The sequence below is a fragment of the Amyelois transitella genome, chromosome 21 (assembly GCF_032362555.1).
Source record: "Amyelois transitella isolate CPQ chromosome 21, ilAmyTran1.1, whole genome shotgun sequence".
NCBI classification, from domain to species: domain Eukaryota; kingdom Metazoa; phylum Arthropoda; class Insecta; order Lepidoptera; family Pyralidae; genus Amyelois; species Amyelois transitella.
Genome location: NC_083524.1, coordinates 5,080,462 through 5,106,521, shown reverse-complemented (window position 1 = coordinate 5,106,521; position 26,060 = coordinate 5,080,462). Strand labels below are relative to the sequence as shown.

Here is a 26,060-nt window from a genome sequence, read left to right as displayed (position 1 = left end):
AGCGCCTTAACACCAAAATATGGAGCAGGTAAAGAACTTCGTTTAGGTATAAAAATGTTATAAGAAGTTAAAATTAAAAAAAAAACAGAAAGGTTACACACTGGAGAGTTCATCGAATTAACAGTTTCTTTACGGAATAAGGCAGATACGTACCCTCGTGACTCTTAACCCGGTCAAATGTAGCAAGTAGTTAAAGGTGATAAGTGGGATTTAGTATTTTATAAGTAAAACTTCTATATTAAACAAATCAACTCTTATATTTTTTGATAAGAAACATTATAAAACATCTAATTATATCAGACGAGCTAAGTACTTTAAAACCCTTTTAATTGAGATCACGTTATCTTAAATCACTAATAACAATACAGTATAGTATCTAATAAAAAAAAAGGAATGCAGTTTTTTTCTGCCTAAATACTTATTATTGCAAACTATAAGCCTTAATAAAACAGTATTTTTAAGTAGGTACGTAGATGTAACTTATGTCTCTAATTCGCTAATCAGCCTCTTTTTATGACTTTAAATATGTATATATTGGTTCTTAACTAGATATATAGTAAACAAATGTTTTTTTTTTTATTATCACATGATAACACTTCTTCATTATAATTAAGTATACTATAATTCTCCATTAGTTTAACTTACTACTTAATAGGAACATAGCAAATATCACAAGTATAAATATTCACGCACGAATGATCCAATGGGTTGCTACAAGTTTTACCACACTTTAAGAAAGATAGCCCACACATTAGCAAGCTTGTATTTAAGTGGGAATATGCATTTGAAATCAGGCTCATTCGTGCATTAAACAAGTCGAGTACTTAAAAAAACAAAAAACGAAACCAACGAATAACTACTTACTTTAAAAAATCAAATCAACAGTTCAATCAAAAATATTCAAATCTGAAGTCGATGAAGACGATGATAATCTTTTTACTGGTCTCCTCTTGACTTTAGTTTTGATTTCCTGTTCACTGTCACTGTTACTTTGTTCATACTTTTCAAGTAATGCAGTATCAGGGTTATCAAAAAATGAACACGAGGGAGTGTTGAATTCAATGAAGTTTTCATACTTTTCCAGTAGTGATTTGGGGATCATTGATGATTCCTGTCCAGTTTCTTCTTTTTGATTATTCATTCCAACGGGAGATTTGGATGTTGAGGGCTTAAGAACTGATATGTCAATGTTTTGGATCGAGTGTATTGATAGTTCAGTTATAATACTACTTCTTTTCTTTGGATGTTTCTTTTCTTTGGATGGTTTGGGACGTAGTACCAACTTCTCTGTTAGTTGTATTGGACGCAGCTGTGCCATATTTGTAGTATTTACAAAAGTAGGTAATTGAGTCTCAGTTAAATCATGAAAACCTAAATGTTTGCCGTGAGGGCACATTACGATTTTATTTAGGCATTCTCTTTCAACACAGGATAGATGACGAAGTGCCAAACGGTTCCCCGACTCTTTAGACCAAACCACTTGGTGAACTTTCATAGTTCCCGCAAACGTTTTCAAGTCTTTGGGCAAAAGCCAGTCTTTTTCTGTTATTTGATAATCTTCAACTACTTCGATTTTCACGCCTTGAACAAAAGACTTTAAGTTTTGTACTAGTACTTCAATATTGGTAATATCATGTTGATATGCGACCTGTTTATCCAGCGTTCTCTTATAGGGTTGCTACACACATAATCGGGCCGGCATTAATCGGCACAGCCGGGCGGTAAAATCGAATATGTGTAGATGAATGTTCGGGAAAAAAGCCGCTCGTCTTTGCCGCTCGATTACAAAGGCCGGGCAACAGCCGAATGGAACAATCGGCCAAACCGGGCGGTAAAATCGAATATATGCAGATAATGTTCGGGAATCACAAACCGCTCGGAGCCGCACACAATCACTCGGCTCGGCAACTGCCGACTTATGCCGATCGGCTTTTGGCAACAATTTTTGTTCAGTAGTGCTAAAAATGTGGGACGAAGACGACGTGTTGTTAATTTCCGCAGCTTTTGTCGTTATTGCCGGCTCTTTACTACGAAAACCTCGAAGATTCTGGGTGCGAAGAGGCCTTCAAAATCGTGACAATGAAGATTTTCTTAATAGATTACAAGAAGATGACTGTGATGTGTTAAACTTAGAATACAGAAGCAACGGTGGATTCAAAGATTTTTTTAAAATGTCAAGTAGTGATTTTGAATTACTTCTTCAACTGATTGGACCATCAATTAACAAAAATGATACAAAATGGAGAACTGCTTTAACTGCAAAAGAAAAACTCGGAGTTACTTTAAGATATTATGTATCTGGAGACTCATTTGGAAGTTTAATGCAGACATTCAAAATTTCACAGCAAAGTGTTTCTGAAATAGTACCTGTAGTAAGTCAAGCTTTAATCACAGAGTTGAAGAGCTTTATGCAGGTAAGAAATAATTCAAGGTGATTAATTGTTGGGTTAAAGGAACATATTCGAAATTAGAATCTGCATTTATTTTTTTATTTATTAAAAAAAATGGAAACATTTTTTGGTATTACGAAATCAATCACAAATAAAATTAACAAATAAAGTCAACATAAAATAACTTTAGCATCTAGCTTTTAACTAAAAAATTATCAGTCACGCGAATATTACTCCGTAATAATTTCAGGAATGGAAAGTTGCGTCGCTTAAGAACTATCATCCATCATAAATCAACATAAACACCACATTTTTAGCATGTTGCTTTGAACAAACTAAATGCACGACATTAAGCTAAAGGATCACGTGATTGTTCTTCTGCAATAACTTTAGGAACGGAAAGCTGCGTTTCTTGAGAATTATCAATCAAAGCTGGTTTATTGTTATTTATGGAAATATATCCTTGTTTGTCAGAATCTGGCACAAAGTTATTAGTACCATCATTAGTTGCAGAGCTGGTACTTGTGTCTGGTCGATAGTAATTATATGAGTCGTATACTCCGAGTTCCCCCTCCATTAGAAGGGTATTTATTTTATTTTGCAAAGTAAGTCTTGCGTAAGGACAATAAATTTTTCTCAACTTCACAGCTACTTGGTCACCGAACAAGGAGAATTCATCTTTGTCACTCCGATTTTTGTATACCTCCGTCATAATAGAATATGCACTCGAAATTTTTTCGTTGACATTCCCCACGTTGCGTGAACGCTTTCGGCATTCATCTGAGGTTTCAGTGCAAGCAGTCGTACTATCTAAGCTGTCTTCAGCAGTGTAATCAATCTGAAAAAATAATAATTACTTATAAATAAATAGTTTTCTACATTTCAGATGCCAAATACCGAAGAAAAGTGGAAAAATATAGCAAAGGGTTTTAACGATAAATGGAACTTTCCGAATTGTCTCGGTGCGTTAGATGGGAAACATGTGCGAATTGAAGCACCATTTCACAGTGGCACTGATTACTACAATTTTAAAGAATACTTTAGTATTGTGTTAATGGCACTTGTAGATTCTGATTATAATATCCTGTATGCTAATGTTGGATGCCAAGGTCGAATATCAGACGGCGGAGTTTTTTCAAATACTATATTGGACAATATAGAAACATTGAATGTGCCAGAAGACAGTGAGCTTCCTGGGAGACCGTGCCGGACACCATACGTAATTATAACTGATAATGCATTTCCTTTAACAGAAAGATTTATTAAACCATACACATCTTTAGGGAAAAAGGGATCGAAAATTAGAATTTTCAATTATCGTTTGAGTCGAGCACGTCGGATGGTTGAAAGTACTTTCGGAATTTTAAGTAAAGTGTATGGGTGCTTTCGAAGACCGTTCAAATTACAACCTAGCAAAGTAACAAAGGTTGTGATGGCATTATTACATCTACACAATTTTCTCCGAAGAAATGATGAATCGAGGCATTTATACGAATACTACGCGTTTCAAGGTGATAGAAGAAATGCCACAAATGACGTGGGAATAAACGTAGGAGAGGCTGAAGAAACTAACGCTGAAAATGCAAATATTGAACCAATAATGCTGTACAATTTTTCGCCCGGTGAAATTGTCAGGGATGAATTTGCTGAGTATTTCTGCTCGCATCAAGGAAAAGTTCCTTGGCAAAATAAGTATTAAAATTTATTAATATGTACTAAAATCAGTGTAGCTAGCTAGATTTGTGTTGATAATTAAATAAATATGTTGTAGTATAGATTTTAGTTTTTTATTTACTACTAACTAGCAACCCGGCCCGGCTTCGCACGGGGATTTCTTACAATTATGTTTTGTATGAAAAAACTTTCGAGAATAAACTGTTTGAATATAATGTAAACTGCAATTAATTTCGTTGAATAAAACAAATACAAATGCTAACTTTGTTTTATACTATGTAGTCTAGGTACACTAATCTACACTAATATTATAAAGAGGGAAACTTTCTTTGTTTGTTTGGTTGTAATGAATAGGCTCAAAAACTACTGGACTTATTTTGATGAAATTTGAAAGATAGACTAAACCTTTAGGAGTAACATAGGCAATTTAAAAAAAATCCCAGGAACAAACATTTTAATAACATAGCAATCGACCGGGGCTTCGGTTGCGTTAAATTTCCTTTATTTTAACGTAATGCTGCACTGAAAACTATGTTGGCCGTCGTATTTGTAAGTGGCAACAAAACATATTGATTTTCTGGAGATCCTACTCGAGAAAGAGCAACATATAATTGCCCATGCGAAAAGCACTCCTTTCTGAGGTCGATGCCAACAATCGAAAATGTTTGTCTCTGGGATTTATTTATAGTGAGGGCAAATGAGACCTTTACAGGAAACTGTAACCTTTCAAAGTATATACTTAGGTAAATCCGTCGGTATCATTGGGATCCCTATCGGTAATGTAACTATTGGATTTTTGCATGTTAAGCCGATTTTAATTAGAAGTACCGGTTTAAAAAAATTACATAAATATACACCCTCAATAAAAAATTTATTTAATTCGAAAACGCAATCATTCACTTTTAATTTTTTTAATAGCGCCATCTGTCGTTCCATACTATAAACTGGCAAAATTTCAAATTTTAATAAAAATTTTTGCATGTTAAGCCGATTTTAATTAGAAGTACCGGTTTAAAAAAATTACATAGAAATACACCCTCAATAAAAAAAAATATTTAATTCGAAAACGCAATCATTCAAATTTAATTTTTTTAACAGTGCCATCTGTCGTTCCATACTATAAACTGGCAAAATTTCAAATTTTAATAAAAAAATTTTGCATGTTAAGCCGATTTTAAATAGAAGTACCGGTTTAAAAAAATAACATAAAAATACACCTTTAATAAAAAAAAATATTTAATTCGAAAACGCAATTATTCACATTTTAATTTTTTTAATAGCGCCCTCTGTCGTTCCATACTATAAACGGGCAAAATTTCAAATTTTAATAAAAATTAATCAAAATGTCAATGAATATAAGAAATATTTTCTAAAAATCAATAAAAATAAATAAAATGAAAAAAAAAAAACTTACACACGGGTACCACGGATCGAACCATCGACATCGACATCAACTATATGACCCTTGGCATTTACCACTGAGCTATTGAATGATACTTACAGGTGGCGAAATTTTGAATAGGATTCTTATAAATTTTTCTTTTCAACCTCATTTGGTCTTTTCTTAAAGTCAAATTTAAAAAACCTATTTTTTATTGCATAACATTAATAACATAAGCTACTGTCCAAATTTCGCTTTTATAGCTTCTATGGTTTAGGCTGGGCATTGATTAGTAAAAAATCATCGGTCCGCGCGCAGTTTCACCCGCGTGGACTACAAACAATGCCCAGCAGTGGGATAAAAAGTAGCCTATGTTACTCCTGAAGGTTAAGTCTATCTCTGTGCCAAATTTCATTCAAATCGGTCCAGTAGTTTTTGAGTTTATTCGTTACAAACAAAAAAACAAAAAAACAAATCTTTCCTCTTTATAATATTAGTTTGGACTAGCTTCCCGCCCCGTGTCTTCGCCCGCACTTTATTAGATTTTCAACTAAGTAAATCGGTTTAGCGGCTTTGACGTGAAAAGGTAACAGACAGACAGATACTTTCGCAAGGATAAGGGTTACATGGATGGGATGGATAAGGAGAATGGATATTATCAGTTAATCTAATCTATAACACAGATACACTTAACATAGACAGAAAAGGCCATTTATAATTGTGTAGACAACTTACCATTTGCGAATCCATAGTCTTGCGAGGTTTATTTCTGGATGATAAAAATAATAAAGATTTGTAGGCGAACCATTTCGAAGTAAATGATTCATCGGCCCCAGATCCACTCTTTTTGCTGTCTTGTTCTTTCTTTTTTTCCCTTAAAAAATGACTTTGGAGGTTTTTAATTTTTCTCTCAACTTCAACTTTTTCGACTTCAAACTTTGCTGCAATTTCTACTAAGGCATCATGTCTTTTGATTTTATTTTTATAGAATTCGTCTTTTGAATCCCATAACAACGGGTAAGACCGATAGCACTCGATAAATTGGATTGTTTTTTCCTGCGACCACTCCATTTTACGTGTGTATACTACGACAAGCATGTACAAAATGACCACAAACATTCAGAGACGACGCCGACGCGTGACGCCCGAATGAAAACCGAATTGTGCCGATTGAACCCGAATGAACTACGTATATACCCGATCGGCACAAGCCGAATGAAACCGAATGTTGTAGTAGTAGTTGCGAGTCGGCTTTTTCGTTCCACAAATACCGTTCGGCAGTTGCCGAATCGAATGATGCGTTTACTCGAATGAACTACCCGATCGGCACAAGCCGAATAAAGCCGAACAAGTGCAGTGATTACTTCGGGTCGGCTTTGTTGATCGACAAATGCTGCCGAACCGACAGTGCCGACCCGCCTATGTGTGTAGCAACCCTTAGGCAATTGCATGTGTATGTATGTAACCATGATCTATCCAATACGGGTCAAGTTCTCTTGCAAAGGTTGCGAAGGTCATGGAAGTCGCTTCGGGTAATGTGTGTATTGTGTACCCAATCCAGGATACTTGGTTAAAGGCATACCCCAGGCTCCTCTCCAGAGTGGTGTGAATGCAACCGGGACTAAAACCAGGCGAAAGAGAAGGTTATTATAATTTGCAACAGACTAGCATATCTATTATTTTTTGATCTATAACGAATGCCAAGAAAAACAAACGGCGGAGCCTTGCTGTTATATCTTTTTATTGGAGGAGAAGAAATGATTATGATTGCGAATGAAATGAGGAAGATCTGATAACGGTGTTTTATGAGATTTGCAATATTTGTGATGGAATTTGTAACGAAAATTGTCTTTTGTTCGATCAAATGAATGAACATTACATTTATCACTACATGAAACATCTTCCCTCTACACACATTAGTTTTGAGATAGATTTTTTTTTTGCTTTAGCATAGTCTTTCATCCAGTTTTAGACTTCCTCCATCGGGTCTCCTCAGACTAAGGGTGACTAGTGCAAAGAAAAGGTTTTTTGTTTTGTTCACCCATTGGCTTAGGTACCGATTTGTTCTACAATAACATGCAGGCAAACAATCTTCCTCTTCCTCTTGCTTCAGTTCCGGGTAAATCTCTCCCTTCTGGAGAGGAGCCCAAGTGTGCCTTTACGACCATGATTCTGGATTGAGTAAGTCATGTATGCAAACAATATCTAGAGAAAAAAAGGTATGGAAACTATTTCGTTTGAGTAACCATGATGTGGTGATGTCATTTTGCAGTATTCTTACTAAAACTTGTCGCTGTGCAACCAATTCATTTTCAGTCTGTAAATCATACCTTAATAGACAGTATCCTCATCGAATAGAATAAAATAGAATCTTTTATTTTTCATACCTCCTGCACGTCGTCCTTATACTTTCCAAGTCGCGTTCTGCAAGGCTAGCATGTCACGCGCATCGAAATTTTTAGCACGATAAACTATCGCTGTCCTGTTCTAGCTCCATGCTAGCCCCACTGGTAAACATCGATTACAAAAACAATTTTAATGGACTTAGATACACAAAATCTTACTTTGCAGAGGGGACCAAGGCTTGTCCAGTAAAATATGATATAATATAAGCCCCATACACACATATGTATTTCATAAAGTTATGTCGTAAACTTTTCACCATGGTTAGTTAAAAATCTACTACTATATTATAGCAAGGCATAGTTAGAAATAGATGAGTGCGTTCCGTCGGTCTGTCTCGTCGCATCGATCGACACCTGTGGCGGATTTCCCTGCGCGGTAGCACGTAAAATGTGTGGTCTCGCAGCTATAAAATTGTCTGATAGTTTTAGCAGACTGCGGAGAAATCGCAAGTTTATATACAGCAGAGTTATTGCACTAGAAAAATGACAGACTTCCTAGCCATAAGAAACACGTTAACATAACAAGTATCAGTAAATAAGTAAATTTTGAATTGGCAATTCGGGTATTCGCAATTGGTTAAGTTTTTCTCAGCCGAGTTATTTTAATCATCCTGTGATAGTAACACAATATTTCAGTTCTAGTATATTCGTTTTATCAAAATTTTATATTTGTTACCGTGATATCTAAATCCTTTACTTACCATTACCTACCAAATAACTCTAAATCGTTGTAGAGTGTTTTCTTGAAAAAATATTAAATTTAATTACTAGTTAGTATAATACCTACCTACTTATATAATAAATAGCAGCCCATTCCTAAAATATACAAGATATCTCCCATCCTTCGTCAACAAAACACAGATGCTGAAAATTAGAATACTCTGGTACATAATTTTACAGCTCCGTCCAACTTCCTGGAAGTTTAATACAAGGAAACAAAGTATGCGTTCTTGTTATTATTCATCGCACGCGTAACAATTTACCATCTGTGGTAGTCTGCCTGCATTTTATTGCATTACCGATCCCTCGAACAAAATGTTTTCAGCCGTTGTTCCCTTTGCAACCACTGGGAGAAATATGATAGTTAGTTACAAAGAAGGCAGGTAAACTTTAGCGCAAATTCATATCAAATTATTTATGTCTTAAAATTTTAGCGACAGAGTATAACTATTATTAGTTATTAACATATGTGGACAACAGTCCAACTGAGTAAACTTTGCTCATTTGGACTGTTGAGAGAATATGGAAGTCAAAAATTACTTATAGATAAAGTTACCATAAGTAATAATAAGTAATTTTTGACGTTGTTCCCTGAAAGATTATCGAATAATAAATCCAGTATCTCAATTTCTATACCATTAAATTAAGAACTTACGGTTTTGTCAAAAGAATGCTTGTTATTATTTTAAAATCAAGAAGGCGAACAAAAAAGGTACAAAAGGAGCATGCCAATCCAAACGAAGGAAACTCAGACACATAAATTACGTGCTAGCTTACATTTCTTTGAGTTCAGGCGTTGCACTAGCTCACCTTTTAACACTAATTAGTAAGCAGTCTTCACTTCAAGAATACTAGGAAAATATTGGCCTTCCATTGTTCAAGATGTATATTTAACAAAGTAAAGGTAATTATAAATTTAACTTTTCAAACTTTCACAAGTTTTCCAGAAAGATAACATTTAGATATCATTATGGACTCTTGTATACACTGGCGAAACTACGTGACAAACGTACGTACACATTGGATTAATATTTTAAGATTTATTATTGGTATTTATTAGGTACTAGCTGCGCCCGCGAAATCGTCCGCGTGGAATAGTTATTTTGGGCATAATTGAAATTTTTAATTCGAACCAGTAGTTCCCTGTGATTAGCGCGTTCAAACAAACAAATTCTTCAGCTTTATAATATTCGTATAGATTTATACATTTAAGACTCGAGAGTCAAAATATACTTGTGATATGATATATAGACTTAGGCTTGATTTTTATGTAGATATATATACATATATGATGTTAGACATGCAATGTGTATCCCAATTGGCATAAGTCCGCCAATGTACATATTATTTTAAATCCAATAACTGGTTTGTAATTTATTATTCTTTTTATGTGCAATAAAGAGTTTACAATGTGCATGCAATTAATAAGAGCGTGCTGGAAAACTTCCTGCTACCTTGGTTGAAGCCGTCGATCCAGAAGAATCCAGCCGATATGCCCTTGGCATAGATTACAATTATCCACGACGGAAAAATCAGACAAGGAACCTCGTTATCACCCGAGGTGACGGAAAAGGGACAGACATTTTTAATATATCCAGGTTGGCAGTATTTACGACTGCAGAATAAAGTTTTAACGTACTTGTACAATACAATGCAAAATTTGTAAGTATACAGTCAGTTAGTCACAATCTTATTATTATAATATAATAGTACCAACGTTATGCACAAAACATATGTAATGCAATAGTTAACTTCTGTTCTGATACTTATACACATATACATGTAAAACAGCACTTAGAATAAATTAGTGAGCACACGTATGGGACACAGCTATTAACCACAAAGTAATTTTGTAGGAATAGTTTGTATGTTCTAATGCTATATCATCAAGCTTTAATGGTCTACCTACACATTTGTCGCATATGTAAAGTACTAAATAGTTCAATATAATGTTAAGTAATTAAGCAGTTTTAATTTGGTTACAATTTTGAAGCTAAAGTGGAGATATTCCGTTATGATTTTGCAATAAAAATATATTAAAAAGACAGCGGGTTAAGGTAAGGTATTTTCTATTTGGTAATAAAACTGTTTTCAAACACACATTTCTTGTGCAACAAATAGTTGCTTATCGGGGCCAGAAATCAGATATTGATGAACTTAGGCTAAAGGACTGTGCAATCGATAATCACTTACTACAGTGAAACCCTTCTTTATAATAACAGAGTTGGAAATTCCACGGTTCATTTCTACTCCAATCCGCAGAAAACCAGAGGAGCCTGGCTTCTTGGGGCAACTTTAATTGACTTTCGAGATTTTTAATTACGAACTTGGAAGATACACCGCCGCGTAACTGTGGATTTTACAATTGGTCGGAAAAAGTTGATATTTCATTCCTGGAAATGTTTTTAACGAAGGAACTTCTGTCGGTGACTACTGCTTTGAACGAATATTTTATGAGCTAATGATTATTTGGTATTTAAAATATTGCTAATAGCGGAAGGTGGCCTATCAGTCTTTTCAAGTATGTAAAATATTGTTGCAGTATTTTCAGTCTTTAACCGAGAAGTCACTGCATATAATGCAAATTAGAAATACGCTTTTATGAGTGAAAGATATCTGTTTTCGCTTGTCATACAATCGATTAAAGCTTGTTTGTCGTAAGTAAGTAAAAATTGTTGAAGGTGTCTATAAAAAGTAGGTATTATGACATTAAAAATAAAGCAGACTAAGTCTTTTTTACTAATAAAAATGTTCTAGTTACTAACTCGTTAGCGCTAGAAAAACCTAGCTCAAAGCATAGCACAGACTCCCCGACATTTCTACCGTAAAATCTGTAAACGCAATTAAGTTTAACTTCACTCAACGCTTCCTGTGTTCAATGCAAATTAATTAGCGTTTGATGTGAACCTTGAGTGATGACATTAGGGGCGACATTTGTACGAATCGTTGTAGAATAAGTTTGCGTAGCCACCCTTTGTTGTCTCGCGCCGAGACAAGGGATGCATTTTGTTTTATTTGCCCAGTCTCGACGCAAGTGTGTGTGTGCGATCGATGCGTGAGAGGGATGCATTTGTCACAGTGGAAGTTGGATTTTGGGCAGGCAGCTGACCACAAAGGAATAGGATGATCGGTCCCGTACCCCGCAAGGGATATAGACGGGACTATATGTATGATCGCTCCCTATGCACTGTAAGAACATTGGGAGAAGAAGAGGAATAGGGGAAATTCTGGGAAGAAAACATCTAACCTGCCTGTTTGATCACCATAAATGTGATATGTGACCTATGCTTCAAATGAAAGAGATGAGATGATTTTAAATTGCCGAAACCTCACGGCATTGACAAGCTGCCTGAATAAAAACTCGACTAGGATCTCTATTAAAACTATTCTGATCAGTTTTGCGTGGACAATGAAAATATCATTCAAACTCTATTTTCCTTCCCTGTCCACGTTACTTACACGTTAAAAATAAAAAAGGACTTAAGTTACTTTCTAAAGTTATAATTAAAACAAAATGTAATAAACTTTAAATATTGTTTATTAAAAAATTAATCAAAACGTTGTGAACCCGTATATGCCTCCAGGTTTTGTGATGCCGCATTCCGCTCGAATGTTCCCTGTATAAAGCCGATCAAAGAGAACATCGGCCACCGTTACCTTCGGTCGATTTTCTATGACCAGGGATTTAGGATATGACCTCGGAGTAAAGGCGATGCCATACGCAACAGGAGTAGCCTTGTAGAGAGCCCTGCAAGACCTTGACAGAAATCCGCCATTAGCCAAATGATTCATTTTATATCAATTACACGTAAGTATTTATTACAATAACAATACAAAAATGATTGTAAAATTTTTTGTTTAAAATATTATCCGCTTCCTATAATGAATGACAGTACTAATGACATATGAGAAATATTATTTGTTTAACACATACAATCACGATAACGTTTCGCGTCATCCGTCACGAATAATATTAAGATACCTACCTACCCTCCAAATAAGGTGAGTATAGAGTACTTTGCAGGTAACGTTCGTACAAGCATAGATTAGTATCGACATGAAGTTAACTTCATATCGACACTAAACATTAAGTCGAAAGTCTGCCTGTTTGTACGGTATTGTAGCAGGAGCGATGATTCCGCGAGATTTTGTATTAATGCTCCAATCCGTGAATTTTTTGCTTCGCTGCTATTAGCTGAGCCCGTCAATTTGATTGTTATGATGAATGGTGTGTGACATTATCATGGCTAAACCGCTGGACTGATTTTAATGAAATTTTGATAAAAATGTCTCTGTTAATTTGTTTTGTATATAATATAACATGCAATAAAGAGCGAGGATCAATGCTATAAGAAAGTAGGTTTATTACATAAAGCAAGAAGAATGCGAACGTCGGAAGGGATAGTCCCAGTTTGAGTTAGTGGGAAACACTGGCTTTGGATGTAAATGTCAAACCCAAGTCTCTTCAATGTCACTGTGTCAAGTCGAGACAATTGGCTTCAACGCTTCAAACTTCAACGTTGCGTTGAGTCAATTTTTATCATTCTTTAATTCGAAAATGTCGTTTCAGAATTTTATGTCTACTATAATCTGACGTGTGTGTGTGTGTACTATAAACTTACTTCTTTACGGCCAGATAATCCATACAATATGTCGTTCTCATTCGGTACCCCGTCTAGTGCTCCCGCCAACACCGGACTTTCAGGAGGTTTTAATTTTGCTGCTAAGTAAGTATTGAACCTCCTTTCTTTTGTTGCTTATCAAAAAATAAAAAAGAAATAAAGGTTTCTTTTTAATTTCGTGAACCCTTTGTATGGCAGTGATATAAACATAACCTAAAAATAGAAAATTACATCGTATTCCTTATTTTCTATAGACCAGCAACGCCTGGATTCGGCTTAACGGCTACAACACAAGCATCAACAGGTCTCTTTGGGACCCCTGCTACTTCTGCGCCTGCATTTGGCTCAACGGGATTTGGGGCAACAACTACACCTAAGTTTGGGACTACCCCAACGCTGGGTGCCACACCTGCGTTTGGTACTACTCCAGCCTTGGGTTCTACGCCTGCATTTGGTACTACCCCAGCATTGGGTAGTACTCCCACGTTTGGGACTACTCCAGCATTGGGAACTGCATTTGGAACCACACCTGCTCTAGGCACCACCCCAGCTTTTGGAACTACCCCAGCACTGGGCACGACTCCAGCCTTTGGGACTACTTCAACTGCTCCCACATTCGGTACTGGAGCCCCAGCATTTGGTATGGAATGTCTTATTTGTAATTTAATTTACAATCTTTTCTCTCATTAAAGTTTTCTCTGTAATGCTTCTGCTCTAAAAATACTTTTACAAAAATGTAAAAGCCTGTGTTGTCATCTAAAGTGACAAAATTTAGTAGGATATCTATGCATCCACTAGCAATCGTGATCTCCCTGTATAACCTTTTAACCCTATAGCAACTAAGAAATATTTTCTCAGTAGATGCATTATATTGTTGTCTATTGTTATCAATTACAACCTAACCTACACATTAATGTTTCAGGTGCAACAACCACCTCTGCATTTGGGACTACAAATACCCTTGGCACTGGTTTAGGAGGCGGAGGGCTTGGTGGCACTGGTCTCGGAGGTGGAGGACTTGGAGGTGGAGGATTGGGTGGTGGACTGAATTTTGGCACTGGCTCAACCCTATCAGCGCCTAGCACTGGTAATTTTTCCTGTTATTGTATTTATTTAAAGGAAATAAATATTTATTTTATAGGCTGTCTTATTGATAAGGTGACTCTTAGATTCTCGTAGTTGTATGCAAATGGGGTAATTGAAGACATGTCAAGTCAGTCATGATTCACCCAGGGCTGCAAGCTCTACGTACTACATGCCCAACTTCAGTTAAATAAAGTGGTTCATACCTTTATAGAAGGGTCAGTCATTATGTCGTAATAAATTTTGATACATTTTTATTTTACAATAGTCAAAGCAGTTTTAGTATTACATACCTACATACATGTAGTCATGTCTATATCCCTTGTGAGCTAGACAGAGCCAACAATCTTAAAAAAACAAAGGCCATGTTCAGCTAATGATTAAGTCTTAATGATTAAGTTTTATTTTTCAGTAATGGTATTTAAAACTATATTTATTCAATAGGGACAAGCCTTATCTATTTAATTTTTCCCATATATATTAATTGTGATTCCAGTAAAATGCACCCACGACAAAGTTCTCCCTACACTGGTCCCTTCATCCCTATCACCCAGACATTCCAAATGTTAGCTCCATGCCCTATCCAGAATGCTCCCATCCATGAACTCAGCCCTATAAGATCCGAGGAGGGAACTGATAAAGTGGAATTAAAGTGTGCTAAAAGAGATTGCTATAGATTCATTGAACCCTCGTCTGGTGAGAATTTTGTTCAAGTTGTGTAGTAAACTTACAAATGTGTCTTTTTTCTTATTTATATTTTGTGCTTAATTTAGTAGAGAAAAATGTGTGTAGTTGATGTTTTATCAAAAGTAGGTATTTGATGATAGCAGAGTGAGATTTTCATAATTCATTCATCATTTATTTTTAAGGTTTTTACACCTTATATATCAAGGATCAAAATGCAGTTTATTAGTTTTTTTTTAAGTTTTTAACAAATATTCCAAGTTTTACAATGTCTGTCCTATAGAAACTAATTCATACAAAAACCTTATTTATTACATTTATTTAACTTTTGTTTTTATCTTTTCTTTATTTTTATTTCTTTTTTTAGGTTTGAATTTAGGAACAACTTCAGTTACTGGTACACAGCCGACAACTTTAGGTAAAATAAAATATTAGATATAATTTTTATGCTTTATAAAATTTTGAAAAAGGTTTTTTATAATAACACAAATTACATAATAAGAATGCAATGCAATTTCATGATCACTGTACCAATTGGCAAACTGGGTATGCGTTTTGAAATAAAAATATAGGATGTTTGCTTTTCAATCTGTTAAATCTGTTAAGTTTGTTTGCTTTTCAAACTGTGTGGTATTAGCTTCTTCCTCCTGAAGTTAGTCGCAACCTCTCTGGAGAGGAGCCTGGGGTGCTAGATTACAAGCAACCTCCATCTAACCTGCCCCCTTATTCGCGAACATTGATATTGCAAAGTAATATATTTTAACATCTCTGCCGTTAATCTTTGAGGTTTGAGGCCGTCTCTCTTTTTCTTACTGTTTAACCAAACAGTAAGAAAAAGAGAGAAGGCATCTTCGTCCTATCAATGTTCGTGTATCAACCCCCTAACATTACATTTCTAGTTGCTTAAGTTATAAGGTAACTGTAGAAGAATAATAAAACCATTTTGTATTTTTTCTAGTTACTCCAAGCTTGGGCCTTGGTGGTGTCGCTGCAACTACTACAGGCATTGGGGCAGCAAATGCTACTGATGCAAAAAGTGAGTAATATCTAATTAAATAATCAGTTTTTTTAGTCATCTGACAGTTAAGCTTGCGCACTTGTACGATCATGATGAAGCGTGATTCGCATGTAACTTCTAACTGCAAATCACACTAACTTTTTCTGAATGAAAAAATAAAACGTGTGCTAATTATCTTTAAGTCGGTACATAAAATGTGAAGAGGTAAAAAGCAAATCTCACTTTCGTCAAACTCGAGTTTGACCGACTCTTGTATTCTATCACACAAGACAAATTGCACAGATGAAGTTAACCTAAAAGTAAGCTTAAGAATTGTTACGAAATGCAAACTTAACGATACTATATTTAAAATACTTATATGGGTAAACAACCAATTATTTGTTTCTTGTCATGCCCTGGGGATTCGGGATAAGAATCCGGACCCACCGCTAAGCCACAGACGAACATAACTTTGATCTTAGTTAAAACATCAAACTGCTTTATAACTATAATGCCATTTTGTCCCGTGTTCATTTCGTGTTTACAAAATATACATTTTGTTTTCAGCTGAGCCCCCAAAGCAGACTAAACTGCCAAACGAGATTTCAACCACAGTTGACTCATTCAAAGAGTTTGTGAAGAAACAGAAATCACTCAGTTCTGAAGTCATGCGGGTGTCTATCAAACCTCTTCATAAGGTAAATGATCTTTGTATACTTTATGATGATTCTCTTGGATGAAAAATGTAAAGGCTTTTATGATCTATGGCTTCAGTGTCTATTGCTTAACATTTGATACAAGGTAATTACTTGCTAAAGTCAAATATATAATAAAAGTTACTTCTGCTTTAAAAAGCGCAAGTGTTTAAGAGGCGGTGGAACCAATTTCATTGTGGCAATTTATTAAATGATGTCAATTTACAAAAAAAATATTTAGAACTCTCATCGGCCCAGGGTGTGCTTTTCACCTTGATCCAATAGTGATAAAGTTTAGCCATGGTTATTGTAATGGTGCTTACAGATTATAAGTTAATATGTTAAAATATAACTTTATTCAAAAATGTTTCAGTAATGTGGACACTAAATGTAATATAACATTGTTATTCTAATGTGTACAGTATTGTAATACAATATTGTTACAAAATCTGTATGCACCTTTAGGTAGTAAATATACTTGTAACTGTATTATATTACTGCCACGAGGATGGGATAATAGGCTATTTGACAAAGTTCTAAAAACTATCTTAGGGTATTTATTTGTTTATAAGGAGCCCTACAAAAATACTTTTCTGCCTTTATTACAGCTATTTTATTAAAAAATCAAAAAAGGAAATTAAATATTCAAATATGCCGCCAAAACGCGACTTTTAGCAATATGGCGGCCATGGCATGCAGTGACGTAAATTTCGTGTAAATATCATACAAAGCTTGTTGGTGTTTCGAAAAGTTTTTATTTTCTCTTGTTTTATTTAACTTGTGCCACGTCATATGTGTGAAAATTATTAAAATGAGTTCCTATAAATGTTGTGCAGTGCCTCAATGCACTAATACAACAATAAAATCTCCTACGAAACTGTTTTTTTTCTATGCCGATGGATTTGAATATTCGCAGGAAGTGGTTTTAGATCATGATCTAAGATCAGTGGTTACCAAGATATACTTACATTGATTTTCTGAGACGGATTTTGTTAAAATAATGCAATATTTTTATCTCGCGTTATTACAAATCGCTCCAAAAAAATTATATTAAGACTGATGACATAAAAGAAATGTATATTTTTAATACAGTCAAATAGCCTATTGCCTGAATGTATAGGTTTTACCATTCAATTTGTTCAAATTATATTCCATCCTTATATGTGTTTATGTTTGGTTAATTATTAAACAATCAATCTTTTCATAAGTTAGGACAGATTTAAAAAGTTTATAACATGTACAGGTGTCTCGAGAAGCGGAGTCCACACTACGGCTAGCGCTGTCGCTGAGCGGCGAGGTGAACAAGGCGCGTGCGCAGGCGCGCAGGCTGCGGGCGGGCGCCGCGGCCGCGCTCGCCGCCGCCGACGGCGCCGCCCGGGACCACCACACGCCAGGTACTCACCACAGGGTCGCACTGCGTAGTTTACATGTAGATAAAAAGGCGGACGAAGTGTGGCTTCAAATAAAGTGAGGCATCGTAGAGGCGGCGTTGAACGCATGTGTGAGTGACAAAAAACTCTCCATTTCGTGGAATTTATCTATGACGTAATGACAGCCGTGGTGAGTGTGTGCGTGAGGCTTGTATATTTACAGTGAGCCGGCATACTATTGGTGCTTCATTTTGCCGTATAGTAAAACTCCGTCTGCCTTTTTTTTACATCTATTCTACATAGTATTTTTATTCATGTATTCCCGGCGCATCTACAACGCCCTGCAGCAGAGCCCGGGACTATTCTATCCTATCCTAGGTGATTTGACGAGGTTACTTCTATTTACACAGACTCTGACCGTCTCACCTCCGTAACTTGAAGGAAAACAATGACCAACGCTAGAATAGGAATAGTTTCATGGGTTATATGATGCCTAAACCCTTACCCTATCACTATACAATATAAAGCAATGTATACATAGCATGAAGCATGCCGTTCCCAGCAATTTAAAATAGGACCACTCTATATTTTTTCAATGTACGTCGTAAGAAGCGACTTAAGGATATGCTAATAAACTTGAGATTGTTCTTGTAGGCGATGGGCTAGCCACCTGTCACTGATAGCTGAACGTAACCTTTCAGTGATTATATATTTTATATATGTTTTTTAAAACATAAAATTTTACAATTATGCAAAATCTCTTATATACGACTAACGACAATGTTCACGAGTACGTTTTTTTAAATAACAATGTATGTTCACAGGCTTAGAGCTAGAAAGTCCCGCTCCGCCGCCGTACGTGAAAGATTTAGTGGCGGAGTTAGAACAACAGCTGATCACGTTCCGACGGCAGATGGACGTCGCCGACAAGCAGATGCAGGCCGAGCCCAAGCTGCTCACTGAACAAGGTAACATGTCATGTATCTCTATCTCTTACGGGGTAGACAGAGACAATAGTCACAAGACTGGAACAATTTTTTACATACATACATATGGTCACCTCTATATCCCTTGCAGGGTAGACAGAGCCTACAGTCTTCAAAAGAGTGAATGGCCACGTTCAGCTATTTGGCTTAATGATAGAATTGAGATTGAAATAGTGACAGGTTGCTAGCCCATCGCCTAAGTAAGAATCCCAAGTTTGTAAGCCTATCTCTTAGTCGCGTTTTACGACATCCATGGGAAAGAGATAGAGAGGACCTATTCTTTTTTGTATTGGTGCCGGGAACTACACGGCACTTTTTTGGCTGGAAAGTATTTAGATTCTTAGAAAAATGACAAGTTGCTAGAATATTGACTTAAAGATTACCAGTCCTTGATTGGCTTAAAAAAATTGCACAGGATCAGAAACAGCTGGTGCACGCTATGTTTTTCTGTCATTATTCTGAACTGTATAGAAGTGCATTAGTTTTTCGAAATGGTTCAGCTTTAAGTATTAGTGGCGAAGTTAGAGCAACAGTTGATCACATTTCGAAGACATGAAAGTAGCTGACAACTACCAATGACTATTTTCGAAGTTATGCATTAGATAAGGTTTAATACTATCCAATACACATTCAGGGAATGATAAAAGTTCTCTTGCAAAGGTTGAAATTGCTATGTTTAGAAATCTGTTACCTACCTTATCTAGAGAAGTGAAGATGTAACCAGAACTAAATCTATGAATGATTAATTATGTTAATTTTTACTTTTATTTGTTCACAGAACTGACATTGGGTATTCGTCGCATGCACGAGTCTCTAGTGGCGTTGGCAGGGCGTCTGCAAACGGTGCATTCCCAAGTTGAAGCTCAGAAGGAACAGTACCTCAATCTGAGGAAATACGTGCTCAAGGACCCTAGCAACGTGTTTGAAACGCGCTCTTGTAAGTTTATTTTTACTAGCTTTCGACCGTGGCTTAACTTGCTATACCTTATGTTCTCCATTCTCAACATGTATGCGAAATTATATGGATATTGTTTCAGTGGTATTGACTTGAAAGATGACAAACAAACAAAAAAAAACACGTTTATTATATTAGTGTGGATTGGGTCCGTCAAAACCCCGTTGTTAGCAAAGTATTTATTTATTTATTTATTAGGCAACACAACAGACACTAACTAATAAGATACAAGGTTTCTTAATAATTAAAATTGTTCCAACTTAGCATCCTAAACGCGTATGCGCAGTTGCTTAAGCTTAATAACTAATATAAAACTTGTTATGAGCAAGCAGTTATAATAATAAAGTACTAAAATTACAAATACATACAATACAGTTAACCACAAACAATTACAAAAACAATGCCAGACTATGCTGTGCAGAGAATCTTGAATATATCAGTTTTAAATTTACGTAATCTGCAATTAAATATATCAATGTCCACATTGCAGGATATCTCATTATTTTAATATTTCATGAGTAATGTGACTGTGTTTGGAGAAAAGTCAGATAGAAGCATGCATTTACGAGTATTGTTAAATGTTCCACATCGCTCGCTAGCTTAAATCTTATCACGTCGCCCGGCCGTGATTTCTGCTTAACCTTTTGGTAAAGCAGAAATCAAGATCGTCACATTACGGACAGGTATAATTACAAACAACGCGTCGCACCTAATTTTTAATCTTTTATCATTGAACCAGCGCACCATATGGTCGGCGCTTTTGCCAGCGTCGAACTTTTGTTCAAGTTCAAGCTTTAATTCATCATCATCAGTCATCAATTTCTCACCTGTCATTCCAGATAGTACAAGTCTCGACCAGATCCTGAAAGACGCTGAATCTTCAAAGAAGAAGACCAAGACCAGCCACTTCGGCCAATCGAGTGATGTCTCCTACGGCAGTGCGGTGTTGAGCGATCCTAGAGCAGCGCTTGGTAACTAATACATGCTTACATAATAATATAATCACGTCTACATTCATTCATATAGTCACGTCTATATACCTTGCGGGGTAGACAGAGCCAACAGCCTTGATGAGACTGATAGGCCGCGTTCATCTGTTTGGCATTATGATATAATTGAGAACGTGTTATAGTCCCTTAACTAATCCATCTACATATATATATAAAACTCTTCCGTTACTGAGTGACTGACTGACAGACAACGCACAGTCGAAACTTCTGGTCGTAGACAGCTGAAATTTGGAATGTAGGTTCCTTGGGATATGTAGGGGAGCGCTTAGAAAGGATTTTTGGAAATTCAACCCCCAAGGGGGGGAAAAGGGGTAAAAACGTTTCTATGAAAAATCTTATTCCTTGGGTTTATAAACTTGAAACTTGGCATGAACACGTACATAGGCAAGTAAATATGTTTGACATTATAAGTTTTTTCAAACTACCCTCCAATCGTGATTTAGGGGGTGCGATTGGGTGACTGATTTGTTAACGCACAGCCGAAACCGCTCGGTATAGGAGTCTGAGATTTTGAACAGAGGTTCCTTTAGTAACATAAGTGAGCACTAAGAAGGGATTTTTGAAATGTCAACCCCCAAGGGGGGGAAACGGGATAAACTGAGCCGGGGCTGCGGGAAAGTTCTAACGAGATACCGTGTTAGTCAGTAAAAGTCTGACACTCCCTTCCGTTCCACCCAGAGCGGGAGAGGTCATTTGATGATTTCCCATCCTTAAAAAAAAAGACTTTGTATGACAACTTTCAGTCGTCTCTTTAACATACATAATAACATACATAATTATGTACATACATGCATAACATTAATAACATCACGCCTTTAAATCCCTATTTTGTGTTAACACTACCCATACAAACAGCTAAAAGGAAACAAGTGAAGAGACGAAATTTGTCCGCATCCATTTTCACCTAAATTCTTAACGTTAATGAGATTTACTTTTTATTATCAGGTCAACCTAATAGCCTCACATGTACGTATAACTTCGTAAGAATTTTCTTTCAACTCCTAACCGTTGAGGAGTTGTACCTTCCATCATCAGCTCATTCACATGGGATGATGACTATCAGACGCAAATACTTAAACAGATCTATGAAATTGTCAAAAACGTAATTGCCTGTAAATTTGAGGTTTGCCCTTGATTTCCCTGGAATACCATCATCAGATCCTGACTAGGTAACAACGGGACCAACTTGAAAGTATACTCTACCGAACAAAAAAAGAATCACGTAAATCGGTCCATAAATCTCGGCGTAATCGGTATGCATAAATAAAACACCCGAATTTTATATATAAAAGCGAAAAACACTCATTTAGGAATCACGAAATCTCAAAATCTACTGAGCCAATAAAGATGAAATTTGACAGGAACGTAGATTTTAATTAGGAGGGATACACTAAGAAAGAATTTTTTGGAAATTAAATTCCTAAGGGGGTAAAATGGGAGAAATTTTATGGCGTATCCTTATAATCTAAAATAAATTTGCGCGGGCGAAGCCGCGGGCAAAAGCTAGTATACATATAATAAAATTGTAGCTTACTGATGTCTGAAGTTATATGATTTTGGCACAAATCGATATGGGGTGAGGGATATCAGCAGAAGCGAAAAATATGTTTTTAGTATTTCTGTCTGTGTGTTTGTAGTCCCGTCACGCGATATTGCTCCGATTCGAACCGGGCGGTTTTCTCAGATGTTAGGCTTTGTCCAGCTTAAAAACTAGTATACAAAAATGGATGTCGTAAAGGCGACTTAAAGGAAAAGGCATATTAATCTAGTCTGGTAACGAAGAAAACACATAATGTGCGTTAGCTGCTACTCTGCGCGTGCAGATTGTAAAATTCGATCGAAGGAAAAGCAACTTGGGATTCTTCTTTTAATCGATTAGCTATCTACCTGTCACTATTTGAATCTCAAAATCATCATTTAGCCATACAGCCGGGCGTGGCCTTTCAGTCTTCTCGAGACTGCTGGCCCTGTCTGTCCCGCAAGGAATAAAAACGTATGTTTGTATGTATTTCACCAATATATTTCCATTTACAGGCAACATACAACAGTTGGCGGGCCCAACTCCATTCAACTACGTGGCGAACACCATATCTACTTTCCCCACTGCAGATACTAGCGGTAAGTCGTTATAATATTGCAAAATGTTAATTTGACATAACGTACGTCTTTCCCAACACTAAAATAAGTCTTCTTTATGTATTATTCTTTCCCGTGGATGTCTTTTGGGGCGACTAAGGCAATAGGAACTTTTCTTTTAACTTTGATTTTTATCTATTTAAGTATTTATTATAAAATATTAATATTTTTCTTTACCTATTGTAACAATTACAATTTGTAAATACAGTATACTTAATGCTAACTTAATAGGTTAATAGGACTTAAATGGTTAAGCAGAAAATCTTGGTGTGAGTGATAATAAATAATGTAGGTATAATCAACATACTTACTATATAACATGGTACATACTATACTACTGGGTTTAGTATCTCTTAACACAAATCTCAAACTTTCAGGCTCGTATACCCGTATATATTTATTTATATTTCCTTTACCACGATCTTGCTCTAGTTTAATAATGTATATATATGGCAGGCCCCGGCTGGCAGCCCGCGGCCGCGCCCGCGCCGCCCAGCTTCCAGCTGCAGAAGCCGCCCGGCAAGCGCGGCAAGCAATGATACTGACGGTAGGCGGGCTCCCACACCGCCGTCAACATTACGAGGACTCACACAACCGACCATGAATAAAACACACATGATGACTTCAAACTAGAAACAAAACGAACCAATTTCAAACCATGAATAAAACACACATGATGACTTTAAACTAGAAACAAAAAACTAACAAATTTCAAAATTATTACTCCCAAATTAGCTCGTGTCTCAACTGGGCCGCCGTCGCGAAATACAGATGTCTATTCACGAAGTTTTAAATAGACATATCTATACTCTTTCTATGTCTTTAGTTATCTGACTGAACTAGGTGAACCTCTGGCTACATATGCCTTGAAAACGATCGTGAAAGACACACGGCCTTAATATGTCATTTATTGAGATGGAACCTACATCTCAATAAATGTCATATTAAGGATTAACCTTATGTGGACTATGAAGCGCACTTAAAGGGAACCGCAGACATATTCTTGTGAGTTCATATGCGCACGCGTTGTTTATGGGATTATGCGATATGTGCGGAACGTTTCTCATATTCCCGTAAAGAACAGAGACAGAGGGATTGTCTCTGTTCATTGCTTTATTTTTTTTTACATAAAAAATGTTTTGATAAAAGATTGCATGTTATAGTGCATAGTATTTTTTGGCGTACCCGGCGATCCTCTCCATATTGGTGAGGATATATCCGGGACAATGGCCAGTAGGAAGGTATAATAATAATGCTTAGTTTTAGAGCATCGGCTAAGATTCCGGATACAAACAAGCGTGCTCGTTTTAACGTTAGTACCTTCGAATCCTACCGCAGCTCAGTCGCCTGTAGGAAAACCTATAGTTTGATTAATTTAAATAAACTGTGGTTCATGTTTATGTGCGGCGACTGTACCTATTTTTTTAGTTAGTATATAAACGTTAACCGATGCTTTTACGGTGAGGGAAACATCGTGAGGAATCTTGGATATTTAGGTAACTGGTTGTGTCTGTGTAACCATGATCCAAATTGGATTAGGTTCTGTAAAGTTTAGGAGGGCAGACGGGGGTCGCTTCTTGTAAAAACCTGACTTACCCAGATCATTGTCTCAGGCGGACCCCCGGGTCGTAGAAGCGAGGACGCATCCAGGACTCACGCCAAAAGGATGATTGATGATGCCATTAGGAACACTCAGATGAGATGGCACAACTATTTGCAACTTTAGTTTTTACAAACAGATAACTGGGATGCTATTATATGAGCTGATAATAGTTAGTCCACGAGGAAATCGCGAATGTTATTATGCTTGTAGTTTAAATTAATTTATATGTTAAGAAACTGTAAATAATGTATTAGTCATATGTAACGTGTTTCATTAATGAGTGCATTAAAAATATTGTATGGTGATTTCATAGTTATTGTATGTTAGGATGAATGGCGTATTTTTGTACATAAATACTTGTTGAAGTAATAAAAGTGTAAAGCATTGAACAGTTGTTTGTTGCGCCATTATAAAAGCGTTGTGCATGACAGTGTATCTAATTGGTCGCCTTCTCTGTTATAAACAGGGAGGATATTAAACACTGACCAGACTCACGATCCCGCTGAATAATGTGTCAGAAACGCGGGTGTACCTCACTGATTTAAATATCTGTTTTGGATTAAAAACTGTTAGATAATTATAATACGGGCGATAACTGAGTAAGTAGAACTTTATTAAATCACTATTAATTCAACTATATGACAATATTTCGTGAGGAGCAAGTTCACAGTACGAAGTCCGACAAAGCAATGAATCTCGGGCGACTGCGCGGTCACTTCGTTAGCTCGCCACAGTAGCGCCCTCTTCGTAAATCGTCACCGTTGTATTTTTGACTTCCGGCTCGATGCAGTGGCGCTATCTTTTTCAATTTTTCGAAGTCGACAGCCGCCGGAATCACGATTGCCAACAAAACGTACTTACTTGATGTGTACCTCAGTGTACCTATCCTAAAAATCTGTGTACCTCCTTCTATGTAAAGATTTTAAAATAAAATAGGTACACCCGAATTCCTGACGTCAGGACCGCGGGTGTACTTCTAGTTAGCATATGTAGGTAAATAAACTGTATATGTAGAATTGGTACCTCTTGTGTATCTGCAGAAACAAATATTAAATAAATGAAAAATATTAGGGGTGATGAGAAAATGAAAAAAAAAAACACAAGACTGACAGTGGAGGCTTAGTAATAAAGTCCCGTTTTACCCTTTGGGTATGGAACCCTAAAAACGACGTCAAAGAAAAAAACTTTTTTTTTGTTTTTCATTGTCCGAAATAATAAAAAAAACTTTTACATTAGAGGATTGTATCCTTTATCTGTCTGTTTACTGAATGACTATTGACTGACTGACAGTAAAGTACAGCCCATACCGCTAGGTCTAGAATCTTGTTATTTTGGCATGTAAGTTCCTT

The 26,060-nt window shown here is 36.3% G+C and overlaps 3 protein-coding genes across 4 annotated transcripts; 2 read left to right on the top strand and 1 right to left on the bottom strand.

The window, feature by feature from the left end:
• The first annotated feature begins 1,964 nt into the window (after positions 1–1,964).
• LOC106129657 (uncharacterized) lies at positions 1,965–5,504 on the top strand. The gene is made up of 2 exons (XM_013328267.2): positions 1,965–2,414; positions 3,277–5,504. The coding sequence occupies exons 1-2, from the start codon at positions 1,965–1,967 to the stop codon at positions 4,087–4,089; spliced, it is 1,263 nt and encodes a 420-aa protein (XP_013183721.1). The 3' UTR covers positions 4,090–5,504.
• LOC106135599 (uncharacterized) lies at positions 2,408–6,884 on the bottom strand. The gene is made up of 2 exons (XM_013335950.2): positions 6,181–6,884; positions 2,408–3,228 (listed from the first exon to the last, which is right to left on the bottom strand). Exons 1-2 carry the CDS (start codon positions 6,562–6,564, stop codon positions 2,740–2,742), a joined length of 873 nt encoding a protein of 290 aa, XP_013191404.1. The 5' UTR covers positions 6,565–6,884; the 3' UTR covers positions 2,408–2,739.
• Positions 6,885–13,059: 6,175 nt separating this feature from the next.
• LOC106135597 (nuclear pore complex protein Nup58) lies at positions 13,060–25,094 on the top strand. Of its 2 annotated transcripts, XM_060950289.1 has the most exons (12): positions 13,060–13,297; positions 13,447–13,832; positions 14,115–14,279; positions 15,327–15,377; positions 15,918–15,995; positions 16,524–16,654; positions 17,895–18,045; positions 18,846–18,989; positions 19,786–19,944; positions 20,802–20,933; positions 23,007–23,090; positions 23,565–25,094. In XM_060950289.1, exons 1-12 carry the CDS (start codon positions 13,221–13,223, stop codon positions 23,645–23,647), a joined length of 1,641 nt encoding a protein of 546 aa, XP_060806272.1. In that variant the 5' UTR covers positions 13,060–13,220; the 3' UTR covers positions 23,648–25,094. The 2 variants fall into 2 exon arrangements, with proteins under 2 accessions (XP_060806272.1, XP_060806273.1); XM_060950290.1 differs by lacking the exon at positions 15,327–15,377.
• The last annotated feature ends 966 nt before the right edge of the window (positions 25,095–26,060 follow it).